The 19,779-nt window shown below is 42.5% G+C and overlaps 1 protein-coding gene across 1 annotated transcript in view; it reads left to right on the plus strand.

Annotated features, from left to right (window-relative positions):
- Nucleotides 1-19,779, plus strand: part of LOC149437676 (interleukin-12 receptor subunit beta-2-like) — a 90,872-nt gene that overhangs the window by 47,292 nt on the left and 23,801 nt on the right. The window contains exons 10-13 of the mRNA XM_089660737.1: nt 2,284-2,370; nt 4,612-4,770; nt 7,355-7,474; nt 10,433-10,532. Of these exons, the coding sequence (XP_089516863.1) occupies nt 2,284-2,370; nt 4,612-4,770; nt 7,355-7,474; nt 10,433-10,532 (466 nt within the window). The remainder of the gene's footprint in view (nt 1-2,283; nt 2,371-4,611; nt 4,771-7,354; nt 7,475-10,432; nt 10,533-19,779) is intronic.

Genomic DNA, 19,779 nt, shown 5'->3' on the forward strand with positions numbered 1-19,779 from the left:
CTGAGAATCAGGGAAGGAACCAGCCCAGCGTAAGGCCTGAAGACAGCCACCAATCCATACACTTGCAGGAGAGGACTGAGAGAGTAATCCCACACCCCCTGGGCCAAATAAAGGGAGAAGGGCATTCGGGTGGGAAACATAACTAACCTTCACCTGGGACTGCTGATCTTGAGGTGGCAGATTCTGGGTCCTCTTGCACAGGGATTCCCTCAGGCAGCTAGGTGAAGAAGAAATTTCATCTGAGGTCTGAGGAGGTACACCTGGAGAGACTGGATAGCTCTCCAGGAAGATGATTTTCTTTAATGGAATAGTACATGGTTGTTAAGGAGTTTGTCTTCAGTTTACAGTTACCCTGGGAATCCCATACCCATCCAAGTTCAATACCTGCCAATAAAATCCCCCCCCCCCCAAAAAATAAAATCTCAAGGACCGCTTACTGCCGCCTGTGTGCATGGTCTGAAGGAAATGAGTATTGCCTTGCTTTGCAGGACTATAGGGGGACCAAAAATCTCTAGCGACTACTAAGGGGGTAGTGCTACATATACTGTATCATCAATGAATGCTTGTTTTGAACTATTATAGCATAGTTTGCCTGAATGTGACGTTTGTGTTTTTACATTCTTCATCTTTTATAACTTCTTATTGTAGTAAATATGTAAATTAGCAAGCTATTCAGTTGACTGGTGCAATTGCTCTGTGTTTTAAAAGCTGTTGAAATAGGATATTAGCCACATAGGGAGTGCATTGATTTTAGTATGTCATTAGTAAGTATTGTTGCCCGTGTGTGCTATTACAAACTTTTTAGTACAAATTTTTTTCTTAGAACTTTAACCCTTATTGATGATTTTTACATCAACTTGGTCTCTGTTATATGTTTATCTAAAAAACTTTGACCAGATTAAGTACTTACATTCACATACATAAAAAAAAAGAAACTTTGAAAATACAGCCAGTGACCTTCTATCGGCATTCAGGAACCACTGAAGATGTGAAAACCGAGCTCATGTTATCTTAAAGCCCAGTACACATGATGAGAATATTATTGTTATTATTATTATACAGTATTTATATAGCGCTAAAAGGTTTGCTCAGCGCTGCACATTATAGTGGGGGACAGAACATGAGACAATACAGTAACAAAACAATACACGAGGGGGTCAAGGGCCCTGCTCTTTCGAGCTTACAATCTAGGAGGGAGGGGATAGTGGTACAGGAGGAAGTGCCTATGGGGGATGGAGTGGTAGGAGGAGTGGAGGAGATCGGCTGTTAGGTGAGGGTGGGGCAGGCTTCCCTGAAGAGATGGGTTTTCAGGGTGTGCCTAAAGGTGAGGAGCGTAGGTGACAGTCTGATGGATTGGGGTAGAGAGTTTCAGAGGATGGGGAAAGTCCTGGAGAAGTCCTGCAGTCGGGCGTGGGAGGTTGAGACCAGGGAGCTAGAAAGTAGGAGGTCTTGTGAGGAGCAAAGATTACGGGTAGGGTGGTATTTGGGTATCAAGTCGGTGAGGTAGTTTAGGGCAGCATTATGAATGGCTTTGTATGCCAATGTTAGTAGTTTGAATTTAATGCGTTGGGCAATCAGGAGCCAGTGGAGGGAATGACAGAGGGGGGTGGCAGAAGCGGAGTGGTTGGTGAGGTGGATGAGACTGGCCGCTGAGTTCAGGATAGACTGAAGCGGGGATAGTCTGTGATGAGGTAAGCCGGTGACAAGGGAGTTGCAGTAGTCCAGAAGTGAGATAATATGGGAGTGAATGAGTTGTTTAGTAGTGTCTGGGGTTAGGAACGAACGTATTTTGGAGATGTTGCGGAGGTGGAGCCTGCATGAGTTTGCCAACGATTGGACATGGGGTTGGAAGGACAGGTTTGAGTCTAGAGTGACACCTAGGACTTTGGCTTGCGGGGTGAGTTTTGCCTTTCATTTCTATTTTCAACTGAATGGGTTGTTTTACAAGGTGAGGGTTCACATATACTTTAAGCATTACTTAGCTTCTCTTATATAGGGAGTCAAAATGATCCATGTATTATTAGGCATGCAGGTGGAGGAACACTCTGGTGTGTTAAACAGCTTGAAGACCTGCATTTCTTTCCTGTGATGGAAGGATACATTGCAAGTTAACTGTATCACATCTTTTTGATGGAAATCCTCTTGATGATTTGATTTTATGTCCATTTAATTTTTATCTTTTATGGTCACTATATAAGATTCCTTGAGTGCAGCACTTATTTATGTGAATCACACTTATGCAACAAATGATTGTGTTTGATTATTTCCCTTGTTCCTTTTCAGACACAATCTCAGCGGAACATCGTGTGACAATATTGCTGTACGCCGTATACAGCTCTGGGGTTAGTCGGCCCAGCACAGTGGAGTTCAGTGAGTTTCTTCTTTTCATTCCTATTAACTTTATTTATCAATCAACCTAAAATTGCTCCTAGAAACTATTTTGGTTCTTCCTATGATTATCTGTTCTGCACGGCTGATTGTAGTTATAGCCTGGATGTTATGGGCAGCTTACATACTTCCACTTTATAACATCTTATATCTTAATATACCATTTTGCAATATCCAGTGCATTTTTATATAAATAAAGTGCATCTTTATATCCAGTGCAATATCCTTATAGTGCTCTTTTAATTTATGTGCCTCCATATTCTGCTCTATATTATTATGTGCTTCCTTCTAGTACTCCCATTTACCACTCTGTAATATCCCGAGCCTCCATATAGTACTTTTTTTATGTAATTTGCCACTACATATGTGCCTCCATATTTGCTCTATATCATGCACTTTCTTATAGTGCTTTATAATGTCTTCTGCCTCCCTATACCTCTCTGTATTATCCTGCGCCTCCATACTTTACACAACAATTTTGATACCTTGTGGTCCACATACAGTCCTTTAATATTCCATTCCTTCATATATTTATATGCCCTATGCTGTTCTTCCATGTCCTTATCTTTTATATACTATACCTCCATATAGTTCTCTGAAATAATGTCTCCATGTATCACTGTGCAATATCCTGTGCCACCATATATTTCACTGTCCTATGTGCCTCATTATTCTTTTTCTCCTCTGCCTTCATATTGTGCTCGGTCATACCTTGTGCCTCCATATACTGTTCTGATAGATCCCTTTCCTCCAATGTTTTATATCCTGTGCTTCCATATACACCTCTGTCATATCCTGTGCCTCCATATACTGTTCTGATCGATCCCTTCCCTCTATTATTTGATATCCTGTGCCTCCATATACCTCTCTGTCATATCCTGTGCCTCCATATACTCCTCTGTCATATCCTGTGCCTCCATATACTGTTCTGATCAATCCCTTCCCTCTATTATTTGATATCCTGTGCTTCCATCTACCCCTCTGTCATATCCTGTGATGTTTCCATAGTCTGTTCGGATAGATCTCTTCCCTCTATTATTTGATATCCTGTGCTTCCATGTATCCCTCTGTCATATCCTGTGCCTCTATATACTGTTCTGAGCGATCCCTTCCCTCTATTATTTGATATCCTGTGCCTCCATATACCCCTCTGTCATATCCTGTGCTTCCATGTATCCCTCTGTCATATCCTGTGCCTCCATATACTGTTCTGAGCGATCCCTTCCCTCTATTATTTGATATCCTGTGCTTCCATGTATCCCTCTGTCATATCCTGTGCCTCCATATAGCACTCAGCAATATAATATGGAATATTATGCAAATAACAGTTATATAACAAGTTTAGTGTGATGTGGCCGTAGGCCGTAGGTCTTGATAACGCCCTGTGGGTGGGGCGAAACGCGTTGACGCACTTCCGGTTGCCTGGTCCGTCGTCTGACGTCATTTCCGGTGAGTGGAGCGCACGCCGAGCGGTGCGTTCCAAGGGGCCATCTTAGCTTAGTAGATGAGTCTGTAGCTGAGGTCTGCCATCCTGCTGCACACTAAACTGTGGGGTCTCTTACAAAAATCGGTGTACATGAAAAGTGGATCATTTTGGAAGAAAATCACTGTTGTTTTGAATAAAAGGCGGGCTATATCCCGCAAAAGAATGTGAGTGGTCTGGAGAGATTATTTTGAGGAGAAATTACTACGGTATCACGCTATGGTCTTTTCTTCTTCCTGATTTTCCTTGGGGGATTCGGTGAGAGGAGTAAGCAGAAGAGGTACCTAGACATAAGAGGAAACAGCACTTGGAGGTCTCACAAAAAGTAAAGGGGGTCCAGGAGCCCTTAATAATCCTGAAAGGCGTGTGACTCACCAATATCTGGTGAGTGCGGCTAATGTTGATTTCTGCACTGGTGTATGGTGAAGGGATCAGTAACACGGAAGAACCAAATGAAAATTATAATTTAATTTGTTTTATTTTTGTCACGGGACTGTAATTATATATATATATTTTTTGGGATTTTTTTGATTTTTTTGTCACTGGACTTATGATTCTAATGTTTATATATTTTTTTATATATCAATTTATTTATATATAATTTATTATATATATCTTTATCAGCACAGTAATGTTTTTTTAAAGCTGAGTAATGTAATTGACCATGTGGGTTTGCGCTGGTTTTCATTGTTAAAAATATAACAAGTTTACTTTTATGTCGCCATTTATTTTACATGCAGAACCTGAAAGTGGACCAGATCCTATAACTATAGAGAAGATTTTACCAAACACACTATTAATCCAGTGGTCGGAGGTTCCTCTGTGTAAGCGGCGAGGATATATCACTACATACACACTGAATGTGACAGATTGGTCAAACAGTGTGCACTACACATACAGTAAGTGGATTATCAGAGTGTCAGAATAATAATACAATAATCAGTGGATGTTTCCACCCCCCACAAAATACTGGTATTTTAAACCTGAACGCCGCTGCAGCTTCAGTAGCTGAGACCGGAAGGTTAATTTATAAACTTAAAATTTGAGAGATAAGTCCATGAGGTGGCATGCACCTAGTTGGTTTTAACCCCCAGTAATCCCTTAATGCTGTACAAAGTGGCTGAATATTTGGATTTTCAGCTTTAAGTGCCGGTTCGCCTAAATGCGAATTAGATGCGGTTTGAACCGCATCCAATCCGCATGACATGTGAAAAAACATTGCTTCCTATGGTGCCTGTTTATTACATATATATCTGGTGCTCTGGTGGTGCAGATTCAGTGTGTATTCAGTGCGGTTTTAAAGAGACTCATGTCCAGTTTCTGAGCAGTGCGGTCAGGTTCAGGTGCGGATTACAAGCTATTGACTTCTATGGGAACTGTTTCTAAACTGCATATGTGTGTACAAGATAAGATCCTGAGCTAATCCTGTCCCGAACCTGATGTAAACCTGATGTAAACCTGAGAACAGCTACTGTATCAATTAGCTGTGAAAACTGATCTTCAATCTGCACCACACATGTGTGAATCAGCTCTAATCAATTTCTGTCTGTATTGGTTCTATAGTGTATATCTGTATGACAGTGAATAGGAAATGCAGGCTATACTATGGGTTGATTAGGATGATTCTGTACATTCTGTAAATCACTGCTGAATTGTTTAGTGAATGATTAAATTGCTGTTTTAATTGGTACTGGTATAAGTGTAGCATTCTGTAAAAAGACCACAAGATGGAAGTGTGAAAAGCATTACAGCACTGAAAGTAAAGGAATTATTATTTTCATGTATAAACCTCAAAACAAAAATGACATAAACACACGATCACCGTCACCAGCCTCTTTATTAGGTACAAAGAACCAGCAAACACAAATGCTCCTGCGCTTGGGGATGGACTCGATGCAGGCTACAACCACATAAGGAATGTCCTGGAACATGCACATCTTGCTGCCCTCAAATGGACCGGTGAAATCCAAATATACTGAATGAGGAAAGAAAAAACAGAGGGCGCACAGGCCTAGTGCATTACCATAAAAAATGTTTAATAAAAAATAAAGTATGTGTTGTACTCACAAACGACAATATAGTCAAGGCACATCATAAAGAACAGCTGGGTCAACACCGCACTGAGTAACAGTCCGTAATAGGGAGTATAGACATCCAAAAGGCTGACGCGTTTCGAGGACTTGCCTCTTCCTTAGAGCTAACTGACCAAATGTCTGCTCCCTCTTTTATATGCTCACTACTAGTTAAACCAAAGGTCATATGGGCCATCCTGGACAGGGGAGTGTCCAGGATGGCCCATGTGACCTTTGTGAGCATATAAAAGAGGGAGCAGACATTTGGTCAGTTGGCTCCGACTGATACCAACGACGGATACACTATTCCTCCCACTAAAACCAATGATGGGGCATATTTGCTTCTACTGACTTCGGGACATTTTCTACTCCCACTGAGCACAGTCTGGCTCCCCTAAAGTCTGAAGGCCCTTTGATTAGAAAGCATGGAGACCTCTGACATACTGTATCCAGCACCTTGCTTCTTTAGGATTTCTGAGCTATCAGTTTGACAGATTAGCTCTGCACAGTGTAGGCCAGGCAATACAGAGGTAGCAGAGGCTTCTGTCCCAGCAGTGCCCCCAGAACAGAGTCCTCAGCATAAGTACATTTTCTTCCTATGGCTCAGCCTGGCCATATAGTGATGATGCCTCCTATTGCAGAGATCCCAACGTTATTCACATCAGGCTATTTCCCAGAGGAGCTTACAGTCTAATACTACAACAATTAAGAAGAATGTATACACACCCTCTTCTCAGAAGCTAATAACCTACTAATTATAATTATTATATTATTATTATTATACAGTATTTATATAGCGCCAAAAGGTTTGCTCAGCGCTGTACAATATAGTGGGGGACAGTACATGAGACAATACAGTAACAAAACAATACACGAGGGGTTCGAGGGCCCTGCTCTTTCGAGCTTAACATGTTGTTGAACTACCAGAGAAAATTTGTACAAACTTTTTGAGATTCTTCAAATTTTGTTTGTAGTCCATGGTGATGAATGGCATACAGTATCCCTCAACAGCATATGATATATGGTCAGATTGACCTTTACAAGTGGTCAGATGCCAATTAATAATTTCTATCTCACATTAGAAAAACACAACTACAAGAATCTATAAGTGACCAATCAGCAGAGATGGGTAAATCAGTCTGCAAATTCACAATATGCCCAACTAATGATTGCTAGAGATACATTTTACCAGCACATACAGTGCATATAAAAAGTCTACACACCCCTGTTAAAATGTCAGGTTTCTGTGCTGTAAAAAAATGAGACAAAGACTTTTTACATCCACTGTATAGTGCCATATAGTACATCTGTCACTTTAAAATACACCTCTAATATTACTATGTATGTACTTAGTACGATATCAGTAAAGCGTTTTGAGGGATCTAATTCTGTTTCTTTTGTGAAATTCTAGATTCCGAATCGCGACGCTTGACGTTCAATGAGTACTATCCAGATCGGCGATATTCGATTTGCATATCCGCATTAACCAAGGCTGGCCAGGGACCTGAATCCTGTACATTCATTGAACCTGGTAAGTCTGTTGCCTGGGTCAAAAGATCAGTCTTTCCTAGATGGATATTCAGTACTTGATAGGGGCTGGCGAAATAGGAACCCAGTATGTATATGTCAAGGATTAGAACCCCTGTCTGTTTTTTACTGTTAGGCATGGCTCTGTTAAAGAGAGATTTGCCCTCACTTCCTGTCCTGGTAAAAATGGTTACACCAAACAGGAAATTATGGAATTGAGTGTAGCTTCAAAGTATAACTAAACCCCCCAAAATAATATAATTTCTGTTACTGTTATCTGTATGTGTGTTTATTCATGGTTGCTCACATACATAATTACATAGTTAGTCTGGATGAAAAAAGACAAAAGTCCATCTAGTTCAACCATAAAAAAAAAGACATACAGTATGTCTAAATAATTATTTATAAAATTTGGCTCTTGCACTTCCTTTTTGAGGGTGAGCATGCTAGTCCTAGATGGACCTAATGTAGGGAAACCATAGCCATGTTCTTGCTGTGGACTCTAATTCTGTATGCCAATGCAGCCAGAGCCGGCACATGGAACCTACTAACAGTAGTAAGCTTCCTGTCCTGAAAAGGAAATTTCCCTAGCTGGAACATGGAAAGCAGTAAAACATTGGACACAAAAATGGAAAGTGCAGCGCTATAGAAGAAAAAAAAACAAATAAATTGTCCTTTTGAAAGTGATAAACAGTAAATGTCCGATATAGCCGTATCAAATGAAATGAGTGGTCCAGAGAAAACAACTTCAAACAGCTCTGATGTCATCCAATATCCCAATATGAAAGGAATAGATAGATTGCCCACTTACCAGAAGCGCAATCTTAAAGCGCATGTAAAGATCATATGTAGCCAAGGTCCTGTATGGATACTGCCTGGAAATACACTGATGCCTCCTCACTGGTATGGGGGTATCGGTCTGGTCAGATCACATAGCTCCTCAGATCCACACACAGAAGTCTGAAATACTGGGGCTGTTAATCTTGCCAGAAATGCAGTGCCCTAATCACTTCCTGCACGCTGCACTCCACTTTGCGACCTGCCCTCTTACAGGTCAAAGTGCTTATTTCCTTATATTTGGAATCCTGAAGGTATTCTGATCTCATATATGGACTCTCTCCCATCTGATAACTCTGATGACAGAGAACTTCCAACTCCAGGCAATTTTTATACTGGGCAGTACAGTGGCTAAATGGTTAGCACTTCCGCCTGGCAGTACTCGGGTCGTTGGTTCGAATCCCAGCCACAGCACCACCTGCCTGGAGTTTGCATGTTCTCCCTGTGCCTGCGTGGGGGTACTCCGGTTTCCTCCCACACTCCAAAGACATGCTGGTAGGTTAATTGGCTCCTGTCTAAATTGTCCCTAGTATGTGTATGTATGAATTTGACTTAGGGACCTTAGATTGTATGCCCTTTGAGGGTTAGGGACTGATGTGAATGTGTGAATGTACAATATATATGTAAAGCACTGTGTAAATTGACGGCGCTATATAAGTACCTGAATAAATAAATATTAAAAAAGCTGCCCCCTGCAGTACTGCTATTCCAACAAAAGATGCCCTCAGTCCTCTGGGTTAAAGTGGTTCTAAAGGCTCATTCTCTGTGCGGCATCCCTCCCAGCCCCCCAATACTCACCTAAGCCCCCTCTCGATCCAGTGATGTACACTGGAGTCTCGGCTATCCTGGGACTCTCTCTCCTCTTCAGCTGAGACAGAAGTGGAAGCTATTGGCTCCCACTGCTGTCAGTCACAGCCAGGGAGACAGTGAGAGGGGGCAGGGCTGAGCCATGGCTCCATATGTGAATAAACACATGGAGTACCGGGTGCCCCATAGCAAGCTGCTTGCTGTGGAGGCACCCGACAGGAGGGAGGGGCAAGGAGAGCCTGAGGGGGACCTGAGAAGAGGAGGATTCGGTCTGCTCTGTGCAAAACCACTACACACAGCAGGTAAGTATAGCATGTTTGCAGGTAAGTATAGCAAGTCTTTAGAATCACTTTAAGTGACACCCAGACACTTCTGTTCCAGAAGCAGGTCTGATAGAGAGCAGTCAAGTAACTGATCAACAGATTACACAGCTAAAGTCTTCACCATCCAGTGAAACTAACTATGGAATAAGTAGGCGCACCTAGGTGAATTGGTCTTAATGTTGTAAAGAGTCCAATAAAGGTCCATTATAACACAGTCCATTCACTTGGGCTAGCTTTTCCAGGAGCAGAAGCTTTGTATGTGCAAACAAGGCAACAAGAAGAAAGCACCTCTAAGTGTAATATAAATTTATTAAAAAACTGCCAATTGGCCACTCACATATAAAAGCAATAAACAGGCTCATCTAATTTAGAAGCCACTTATAGCAGTGGGAGTCATCGCCGCCAAGTTCCTGCTAGGGTCTTCAGAACAGAACAGTCATCCCACTCACGCTGCGCTCCATGGTGTTTTCAGGAAGAAAGGTGCCAGCCATCGCCATTCGAACCGATATTCTGAAGACCCTAGTGCGAACCTGACGGCAATAACTCCCACTGATTTAAGTGGCTTCTGATTTAGTTGACCCTGTTTATTGCTTTTATATGTGAGTGGCCCTTTGGCAGTTTTTTTTTTATAAATTTAGTCCAAATTACACTTAAAGGCGCTTTCCTCTTCTTGTTTCCTTGTTTGACATCCAGTGGTCAGCAAGGAGAAGCATGCACATCTAAAGGGATGCCATGGATTTGTTCTTTTATATAATTCTTGGGCCTAGAGCTTTGTCACATGCTATAAATAATCTTTGCCCCACCATCAGGCCGTGAGGTGCTAAGGTACATGAGCTTTATCATGTGACCACAAGAAAAAAAAGGAGACAAAAAAGGCATTTTAGCTCAGTGAAAGTATGCAACTTATGGCGAGCTATTGTTAGAGTGTTATTCAATGCAAAAATGTAAAAAAATTGTTCTAATATATTTACATGAATTTTTTTTATGTTTCTTAGAAAAAAGTTTGCAGAACTACTTTGAACCCCTACTTGGTACATGTTTGGGTGCCATCACATTGACCTCACTCATTTTGGCATTATCGCTGATCCGAAAAAGGTAGGTATAGTTAACAGCCTTTTGTTGTAGTTGGTTTTTTTAGATGGACTTGTCCTCTAAATCTGACAGCCTATATGCTCAACTGATTATCAACGTATAAAATGATTAATGAGAGTGAGAGCAATCTGTTTACTGGCACAGAACATACTCCCTGTGCTACTGAAATGCTTATGTGGGAAGAAATTTCCCAACATACAGTACTCCACATTGTTTTGACTGGTTCTAGGTAATCGCACACGGTTTTGTGCCACAGGGAATTATCAAGAGTGACGCAGGTTGGAATACAGTTTAGTTACAACATAATCATACAGTATATGTGAATGTGCTGTGGGGGTGTGAGATTATACTAAAAAGTCCATAGGTCCAAAGATATCCGTGACCGCTCCGCAATGAGACTGAACCATAGGAAACAGCAGAGGGCGCCAACTAAGTGCAGTATATAAGAAACAAGTTTATTAAAAATCATAAGTAGTGTAGCAGGCTCCTTGTACAAGAGGATTCAGAAGGAATCACATGATCAGCAGTCAGCTTTTCCTCTCTCTCCCCTATTTATAAAACCTGGGCATTCTGCCAAGTTCATGACTCATCCACTACACAGCAAAGAACGCTGGGAGGGGGAGGAAGCAGGAAGTGAAGGGGAGAAGAGAGAGACACCAGGCTGGAGAAAAGACAGGGACACGTGGAGCCCATCCAAGCAGAGGAGGAGGCACTACAGCACTTAGCGCGGATAGAGGGACCCTGCTGTGTGTTCAGAGTCTGGTGAGCTGTCCCCCTGGAGAGAGTAAGACACACCATTTACACTTCGCATATAGACTGGGACATCCGCACCCCACTGCTGGGATCTCACCCATCCGGGGCCCTGTACAAGCCACAGATCCCCCTGCCTGCTTTGCCCCTCACCACCAGTGTAATTGAGACTGTCTGCCCCGGGGACTGACACATACTGGGAGATTGCATCCTGCGACTGCCCCTGGTCTTGGGGTGCTTTGTGTTGCGTTTAGACACTGAGGTTGGACCCTCTCAGCCCAGAAACCTAGTAAAATTGGATGTAACCCACACCAGCTGAAACTCCAAAGAAGCCTTCAGCTGCTATTTACTTCATTGTAAGGACTAAACGTGCACCAACTAGAGCTCCACCGTTACAAGGACTGAAGTGGGGGAATCTGGCTTAGTAGCCTTATTAGAGGTACCTCTTTATTGCATTCTGTTCTGACTCTGAGGTGATTTTTGGCTAACGCCCCTCAGAAGCAGGATCATACCCCGGTGTGGGTAATACATTTCATTGATAGAGTATAAGTAAGTTTATTTGTTTGATATCAGTTGTATTCTGCTTAACCACTTGAGCCCCAGAGGATTTACCCCCCTTAATGACCAGGCCTTTTTTTGCTGTTTGGCGCTGCACTAATTCAAATGATAATTGCGCGGTCATGCAATGCTGTACCCAAACAAAATTTACGTCCTTTTCTTCACACAAATGGAGCTTTCTTTTGGTGGTATTTGATCACCTGTGCGCTTTTTATTTTCTGCGCTATAAACAAAAAAAACACGAAAATTTTGAAAAAAAACAATTTTTTCTACTTTCAGCTATAAAAAATATATCGTAAACTCAAAGTTAGTCATAAATTTCAGCCAAAATGTATTCTGCTCCATGTTTTTGGTAAAAAAAATCCCAATAAGTGTATATTGAGTGCTTTGTGTGAATGTTATAGCGTCTACAAACTATGGTATAGATACTGTAATTTATGCCTTTTTTTGCTATACAGCGCTGCACTAATTCAAATGATAATTGCACGGTCATGCAATGCTGTACCCAATCGAAATTTACGTCCTTTTTTTCACACAAATAGAGCTTTCTTTTGGTGGTATTTGATCACCTGTGCGCTTTTTATTTTTGGCGCTATAAACAAAAAAACACGAAAATCTTGAAAAAAAACCAATTTTTTCTACTTTCAGCTATAAAAAATATATCGTAAACTCAAAGTTAGTCATAAATTTCAGCCAAAATGTATTCTGCTACATGTTTTTGGTAAAAAAAATCCCAATAAGTGTATATTGATTGCTTTGTGTGAACGGTATAGCGTCTACAAACTATGGTATAGATACTGTAATTTATGCCTTTTTTTGCTATACAGCGCTGCACTAATTCAAATGATAATTGCGCGGTCATGCAATGCTGTACCCAATCGAAATTTACGTCCTTTTTTTCACACAAATAGAGCTTTCTTTTGGTGGTATTTGATCACCTGTGCGCTTTTTATTTTTGGCGCTATAAACAAAAAAACACGAAAATCTTGAAAAAAAAAATTTTTTTCTACTTTCAGCTATAAAAAATATATCGTAAACTCAAAGTTAGTCATAAATTTAAGCCAAAATGTATTCTGCTACATGTTTTTGGTAAAAAAAAATCCCAATAAGTGTATATTGATTGCTTTGTGTGAACGTTATAGCGTCTACAAACTATGGTATAGATAATTTGAAATTTACACAGCTTTTACTTTCTGACCGCCCATCACATCTCTTGAGGTGCTAAAATACCAGGATAGAACAAACACCCCCAAATGACCCCTTTTTGGAAAGCAGACACCCTAAGCTATCTGCTGAGAGACATATTGTGTCCATGGAAGATTTATTTTTTTTCCACAAGTTTCTGGAAAATGACAAAAACTTTTTTTTGTTTTTTTTTTTACACAAAATTGTCATTTAAATGATTTATTTCTTGCACAAGCCATGGGTATATGTGGAATTATACCCCAAAATACATTCTGCTACTTCTACCGAGTATGAGGATACCACACGTGTGACACTTTTTGGGAGCCTAGCCACATACAGGAGCCTGAAATCCAATGAGCACTTTGAAAGCCTGAAGGTGCGTAACTTCTTCATTTCACTTCCCCACTACCTATCACAGTTTTGGAGGCCCTGACATGCCAGGATAGCACCAAACCCCCCCAAATGACCCCTTTTTGGAAAGCAGACACTCCAAGGAATTTAAAAAGAGGCATGGTAAGTATTTTGCAGATCTAATTTTTTCTCACAAGGTTTTGAAATATAAAAAAGAAAAGAAAAAATATATTTTTATTTTCTTTCTTCATTTTCCAAAAACTTGTGGTAAAAAATAAATTCTTCTATTGATTCAACATGCCTCTCAGCAAATAGTTTGGGGTGTCTACTTTCCAAAAAGGGTCATTTTGAGGGGTGGGGGCATTTTATGCCCAGCATTAGAGGTTTATGCCACACATCACTCACTCTTCTAACCACCTGAAGACCAAGCCTTTTCTGACACTTTTTGTTCACATTAAAAAAATCTGTATTTTTGCTAGGAAATTAAAGTGAACCCCCAAACATTATATATTTTCTTAGAGCAGACACCCTAGTAAATAAAATGGTGGGTGGTGCAATTTTTTATCTCACATATTACTTACACAGCGATTTTTCAAACGCAATTTTTTTGAAAAATATACACTTTTTTAATTTTAATGCACAAAAACACAATATATTGGCCAATTATTTGGTATGATATAAAAGATGATGCTATGCTGAGTAAATAGATACCAAACATGACATGCTTTAAAATTACGCATGCCCTGTGCAATGGCGACAAACTGCATACATTTTTACTATCTATAGGCAACGCTTTAAAAGCCTTTACAAGCTACCATTTTAGATTTACAGAGGAGGTCTAGAGCTATAATTACTGCCCTTGTTCTGACGTTCGTGGCGATACCTCACATGCATGGTGCAATCGCTGTTTCCATACTGGGAAAGGGTCAACGCTCACGACCGCAGGTGTGCGCGTGCGCGGATGGGCGAGGGTCCTTTTTTTTTTTTTTTTATTTCTTTTCTTCTGATTTATTTAATTATTTTTACACTGTCCCTTTAATTTATTTTTTTTTTAATCACTTTTAATGCTATCTCAGGGAGGGGGAGGGGGGGGGCATTTTTTCCCGCTGCTTGTAAAGGCAATTCTGCAGCTAATTAACCACTAGGAATGCTTTTACATGAAAGCCCATTGCCGGCTGAAAAAAATAAAACCAGGATGATGCCTGCAGCTGCAGGCATCACCCTGGTATAACCATTCAAAGTCCAGTGATGTACCAATATGTCACTGGTCCTTGTTGGGTGTATATGCTATGTTCTTTTTTTCTTTATGCAGCCTGTGGGCTGAATGAAAAAAAAGAGAAGAAATCTCTGCCAGAAAAAGTGTGTGGTATGCCCACCATTAGAAACCTCCCTCAATCCACCCACTTCTAATGGTGGGCACATATGAAATGTGCCAACAAATATAAAATATATATGCCGAAGCATGGGGGCCATCCACCCACTGGCCACCCCAGGCCCCCATGCTTTGTCATATATTCTCTTTTTTTTAACTGCGGATGAAAAATCTCATCCGACAGCACTGCACACACCTACTTATGTCTATTCTGAAAGCAAGACCCTGTTGCTGTCAGAATAAACAGGTCAGTGCTGCAGTTTGACGTTCCTGCAAAAAAATCAACAATGGTTAACAATAAAACAAACTCAATAAAACAACTTTATAAGAAAAAGTGTGTGGTGGTATGCCCACCATTAGAAACCTCCCTCAATCCACCCACTTCTAATGGTGGGCACACATGAAATGTGCCAACAAATATAAAATATATATGCCGAAGCATAGGGGCCATCCACCCACTGGCCACCCCAGGCCCCCATGCTTTGGCATATATTCTGTTTTTTATAACTGCGGATGAAAAATCTCATCCAACAGCGCTGCCCACGCTGACTTATGTCTATTCTGAGAGCAAGTTCCTGTTGCTGTCAGAATAAACAGGTCAGCGCTGCAGCTGAAAGCATTCCTGCAAACAGAAATGGTTAACAATAAAACAACAATAAACCAGAGAAAGTCGAACAATCACAAAAATGACAACAAAAAAAACTATAACTATTTTTGGTTTTTACATTTTTTTATTTTTTTGGGGGGTATTTGTACTTTTATTTATTTATTTTATTTTTTTAACTTTTTTTTTCCAAACTTCAAACATTTAAACAGCTGGTAGGGTCTCTCCAAATGCGATAGCCAGTTTCCTGACTACCTAACATCTTTTGAGACCCTGTGTAAATGTGCCCTGATCTGTGCCGTGCTGTACCCTATACTAATAGTTCACTAGTGTATGGTAGAGGCGGAAGCAGGGCTTGATGCAGAGGCCAGGTTGGCCAGGACAGGAGGGACAACAATAGTGGCTGTCACGCCTAATTCCACGTTTGCTGCAGACACGACATCTTTTTTGGGGTCTTCTTTGGGTTGGGGTACCAGGAATGGTATCGAGAAAATGTCTCTCATGCAGACGGCTAACTGCATCTGGGAGAGGGATTTGGGGCGCAGCACCTTCTGGATACAAAAGGGCCCTGATGTTCTCTAACTGGAAATTTAGGTATGATCCACTATGTCCAGTTGCTTTATAGAGAACAAAAGCATTATATAGAGCCAATTGAAATAAATAAACTGACACTTTTATGTACCAGCGTTTGGATTTTCGGGAAACTAAATACGGCTGCATCATCTGGTCATTGAAGTCCACCCCTCCCATGTTAAGGTTATAATCGTGGACACAGAGGGGCTTCTCAACAACACCAGCTGCCGTGGTAATTTGGACGGTCGTATCTGCGTGAATGGAAGACAGGAGGTAAACATCCCGTTTGTCCTTCCACTTCACTGCGAGCAATTCTTCATTTCTCAAGCAGGCTTTTTCCCCCTTTTTAAGACGGGTATTTACAAGCCGTTGGGGGAAGCCTCGGCGATTAGATCGCACAGTGCCACATGTGCAAATTCCCAAATTGAACAAATGTCTAAATAGTGGCACGCTTGAATAAAAATTGTCCACGTATAAGTGGTACCCCATATGGAAATAGGATGACGCCAAGTCCCAAACTATCTTGCCACTGCTCCCCATGTAGTCTGGGCATCCGGGGGGCTCCAAGTAACTATCTTTTCCCTCGTAAATCCGAAACTTACATGTATAGCCTGTTGCCCTCTCACAGGTCTTATACATCGATCCCATATCTGGCACGCTTGCTGGGGAGATATTGTTTGATTACAAGGCGGCCAGAATATTGAATGAGGGACTCATCGATGCAGATGTTTTTCTGGGGAGTATACACATCTGCAAATTTTTGGTTAAAGTGATTTACGAGGGGCCGAATTTTGTGGAGCCGGTCAAATTCAGGGTCACCCCGAGGACGACTGAGTGAGTTGTCGTAGAAGTGCATAAAACGCATTATACTCTCATATCTATGCCTGGCCATGGCAGCAGAGAACACGGGCATGTGAACAAGAGGGTCGGTGGACCAATACAACCGCAATTGATTTTTATCATTAATGCCCATGTTGAGGGTTAGGCCCAAAAAAACTTTAAATTCGGAAACCGTAATGGGTTTCCATGCGAATGGTCTGGCAAGGTTTGAATTTCGGTTGGCGGCGATAAATTGGCGTGCATATAAATTGCTTTGATCCACAATCAATGCATAAAGATCTTCTGTGAAAAACAGCTCAAAAAAATTAAGGGGAGTATTTAAATTTGCTGTTTCCACCTGAATTCCGGGTTGGGCAGTGAATGGGGGAAGTACGGGTGCTGCAGAATTTGTGGGCTGCCAATCGGGATTTGCAAGCACATCCGGAAGGACACTAGGGGCTCTACGGGCCTGTCTGCGAATTCTTGGTGGCCGCGGGACACTACTTGTGCTCGCCACCGCACCAGCTTGTACTGCACTTATGGGACTCGCCACGTCACCAAGTGATACTGCAGTGCTGGTATGCCTACGACCAGGACGTACTAGGCCGCTGGTGCTCGCCAGTTCACCAAAAGATACTGCGGCACTAGTACTGGCACTCTGCTGCATATGAGAGTCATCATGCATTTGTACCACCTCAGCAACCTGTGAATGGGATCGGGTACGCCTGACCTTAGCAGGGACCACTTCCTCGTCGTCTTTGCTAGCTGTCAGGGTGCCGCTGCTGTCTATAGGTTCGTATTCTGAGCCTGGTTCTGCCAGTGAGTCTTCCCCTTCGCTCTCACTTGACATGCTCAGAATCCTATAGGCCTCTTCACTAGTGTACCTTTGCTTAGACATTTTGGCCACTAAATTTACAGGTACCTAGTGCGACTCACGGGAAAAAGAGCGCCTGGCTGTCAGGGACTGCTTGAACCGCTACAAAAAATTTACCGACAAGTGCTAACAGATATCAGGCCTGATTCTGTGAACACTGCGGTTTTGTGTGTAATATGTATCAAGTGACAGTTATCTACTGACACTGCACTTGCCGGGGGAGAAGGGGGGGGCGTAGGGGCTAAACGCAGGTGCTGGCAGGTGTTGGGGCTGATCCCGCTAACACTGCGTTTTTGGGGATACTAAAGTAATGTGAATGCTGGTATAGCGCTGATCTGATCAAAGATATTGATCCAATCAGACACTATGCAATGAAGGTTTAGCGTGCAAGTAAGCGTGTTCCTGGCAATCAAGGGGTCAAATGTGATTATCTGTGTACTAGCGGGCAAACTGGTGCTATCTGGGAGGGGCGCTAAAACTATCGGAAGTCACCAGTACCAAGTCACCAGTACCAATACAGTGATCAGTAAAAATCTGTTCACTGTAATCAATGACACTGGTGACAGGGCAGTGAAGGGGTTAACTGGGGGGGGGGGGGGCGATCAAGGGGTTAAATGGGATTACTGATGTACTGGCGGGTAAACTGGCGCTATCTGGGAGGGGCGCTAACACTATTGGAAGTCGCCAGCGACACTGATACAGTGATCAGTAAAAATTGGTTCACTGATCAGTGACACTGGTGACAGGGCAGTGAAGGGGTCAACTCGGGGGGGGGGGGGGAGATCAAGGGGTTAGACGGGACTACTGGTGTATTAGCGGGCAATCTGGCGCTATCTGGGAGGGGCGCTAACACTAACGGAAGTCGCCAGCGACACTGATACAGTGATCAGTAAAAATTGGTTCACTGATCAGTGACACTGGTGAGAGGGCAGTGAAGGGGTCAACTCAGGGGGGGGGGGGCGATCAAGGGGTTAGACGGGACTACTGGTGTATTAGTGGGCAATCTGGCGCTATCTGGGAGGGGCGCTAACACTATCGGAAGTCGCCAGCGACACTGATACAGTGATCAGTAAAAATCGCTTCACTGATCAGTGACACTGGTGACAGGGCAGTTAAGGGGTTAACTGGGGGGGTGGGGGGGAAATTAAGGGGTTAAATGGCTTTATTGGTGTACCGGGGGGCAAACTGGCGCTATCTGGGAGGGGCGCTAGCACTATTGGAAGTCGCCAGCGACACTGATACAGTGATCAATAAAAATCGCTTCACTGATCAGTGACACTGGTGACAGGGCAGTGAAGGGTTAACTGGGGGGGGCAATCAGGGGGTTAAATGTGTCCTAGACTGTGTTCTAACTGTCAGTGTGCTGTTTTACTCACGTTTAAATGTCTCTTCTTCTCTGCCTGGAACGGAATGTGTCCAGGCAGAGAATGACATCATATCCTGCCCTGTGTAAATATCAACACAGGACAGGATAGGACAGGGACCGATCATCCGATTTCAGCCAGAAATCACTGGCTGAAATCTAATGATTGATCCCTCCTGGATCGAATCGGATCACCCGCGGGTCGGCGGGAGCGCGCGCGCGCCCCCTGCCTGCGAAAGTGTCGGGAGCGCGGAACCCGTTTTTAAACGTGGTTTTGCGCTCCACTGCCGCCCTGCACACGTGTATACACAGTGGCAGGGCGGCAAGCGGTTAAAGTGCGGCTCTGCCATCCGGAGACTCTTGGCTGTGAAGCCCTCTAGTGGCAGACCAAATTTACTGCATTGCATAAAAGAAGAAAAGTAAGTTTGGAAGTTAAAAGGGGAACCCCACCCCTCTACACTGCATTTCATTCTCCATAAAATTGTTCTTGTTTCATTTAACCCTGTGTCAGCAAATTTCTTGGCGGGGTATTTGCTATTCATTACCAGTTGTGCCAGAGGGATTGGGTTTGCTTAGGGTTGGATCTATTGAGCGCAGGACGCATAATATATTCCAGCTTGTCCCAAGGGGCAGTGCTACAGTAGCAACTCACAAGATGCATAAGGATAAGAGCATGTAATCCACCCAGTGCGGTTTACTGCTGAGCCTCAGTGTGTCTTCAGGAGCCAGGAAGAGCATGCCACTGTCAGGAGCTGTGCAGGACATCAGAAACAAAACCAGAGATCTTTGAGTACAGGTGAA

The sequence above is a fragment of the Staurois parvus genome, unplaced genomic scaffold (genome assembly GCF_062004578.1).
Source record: "Staurois parvus isolate SC_StPar_1 unplaced genomic scaffold, SC_StPar_1.0 ptg001270l, whole genome shotgun sequence".
Classification (NCBI taxonomy): domain Eukaryota; kingdom Metazoa; phylum Chordata; class Amphibia; order Anura; family Ranidae; genus Staurois; species Staurois parvus.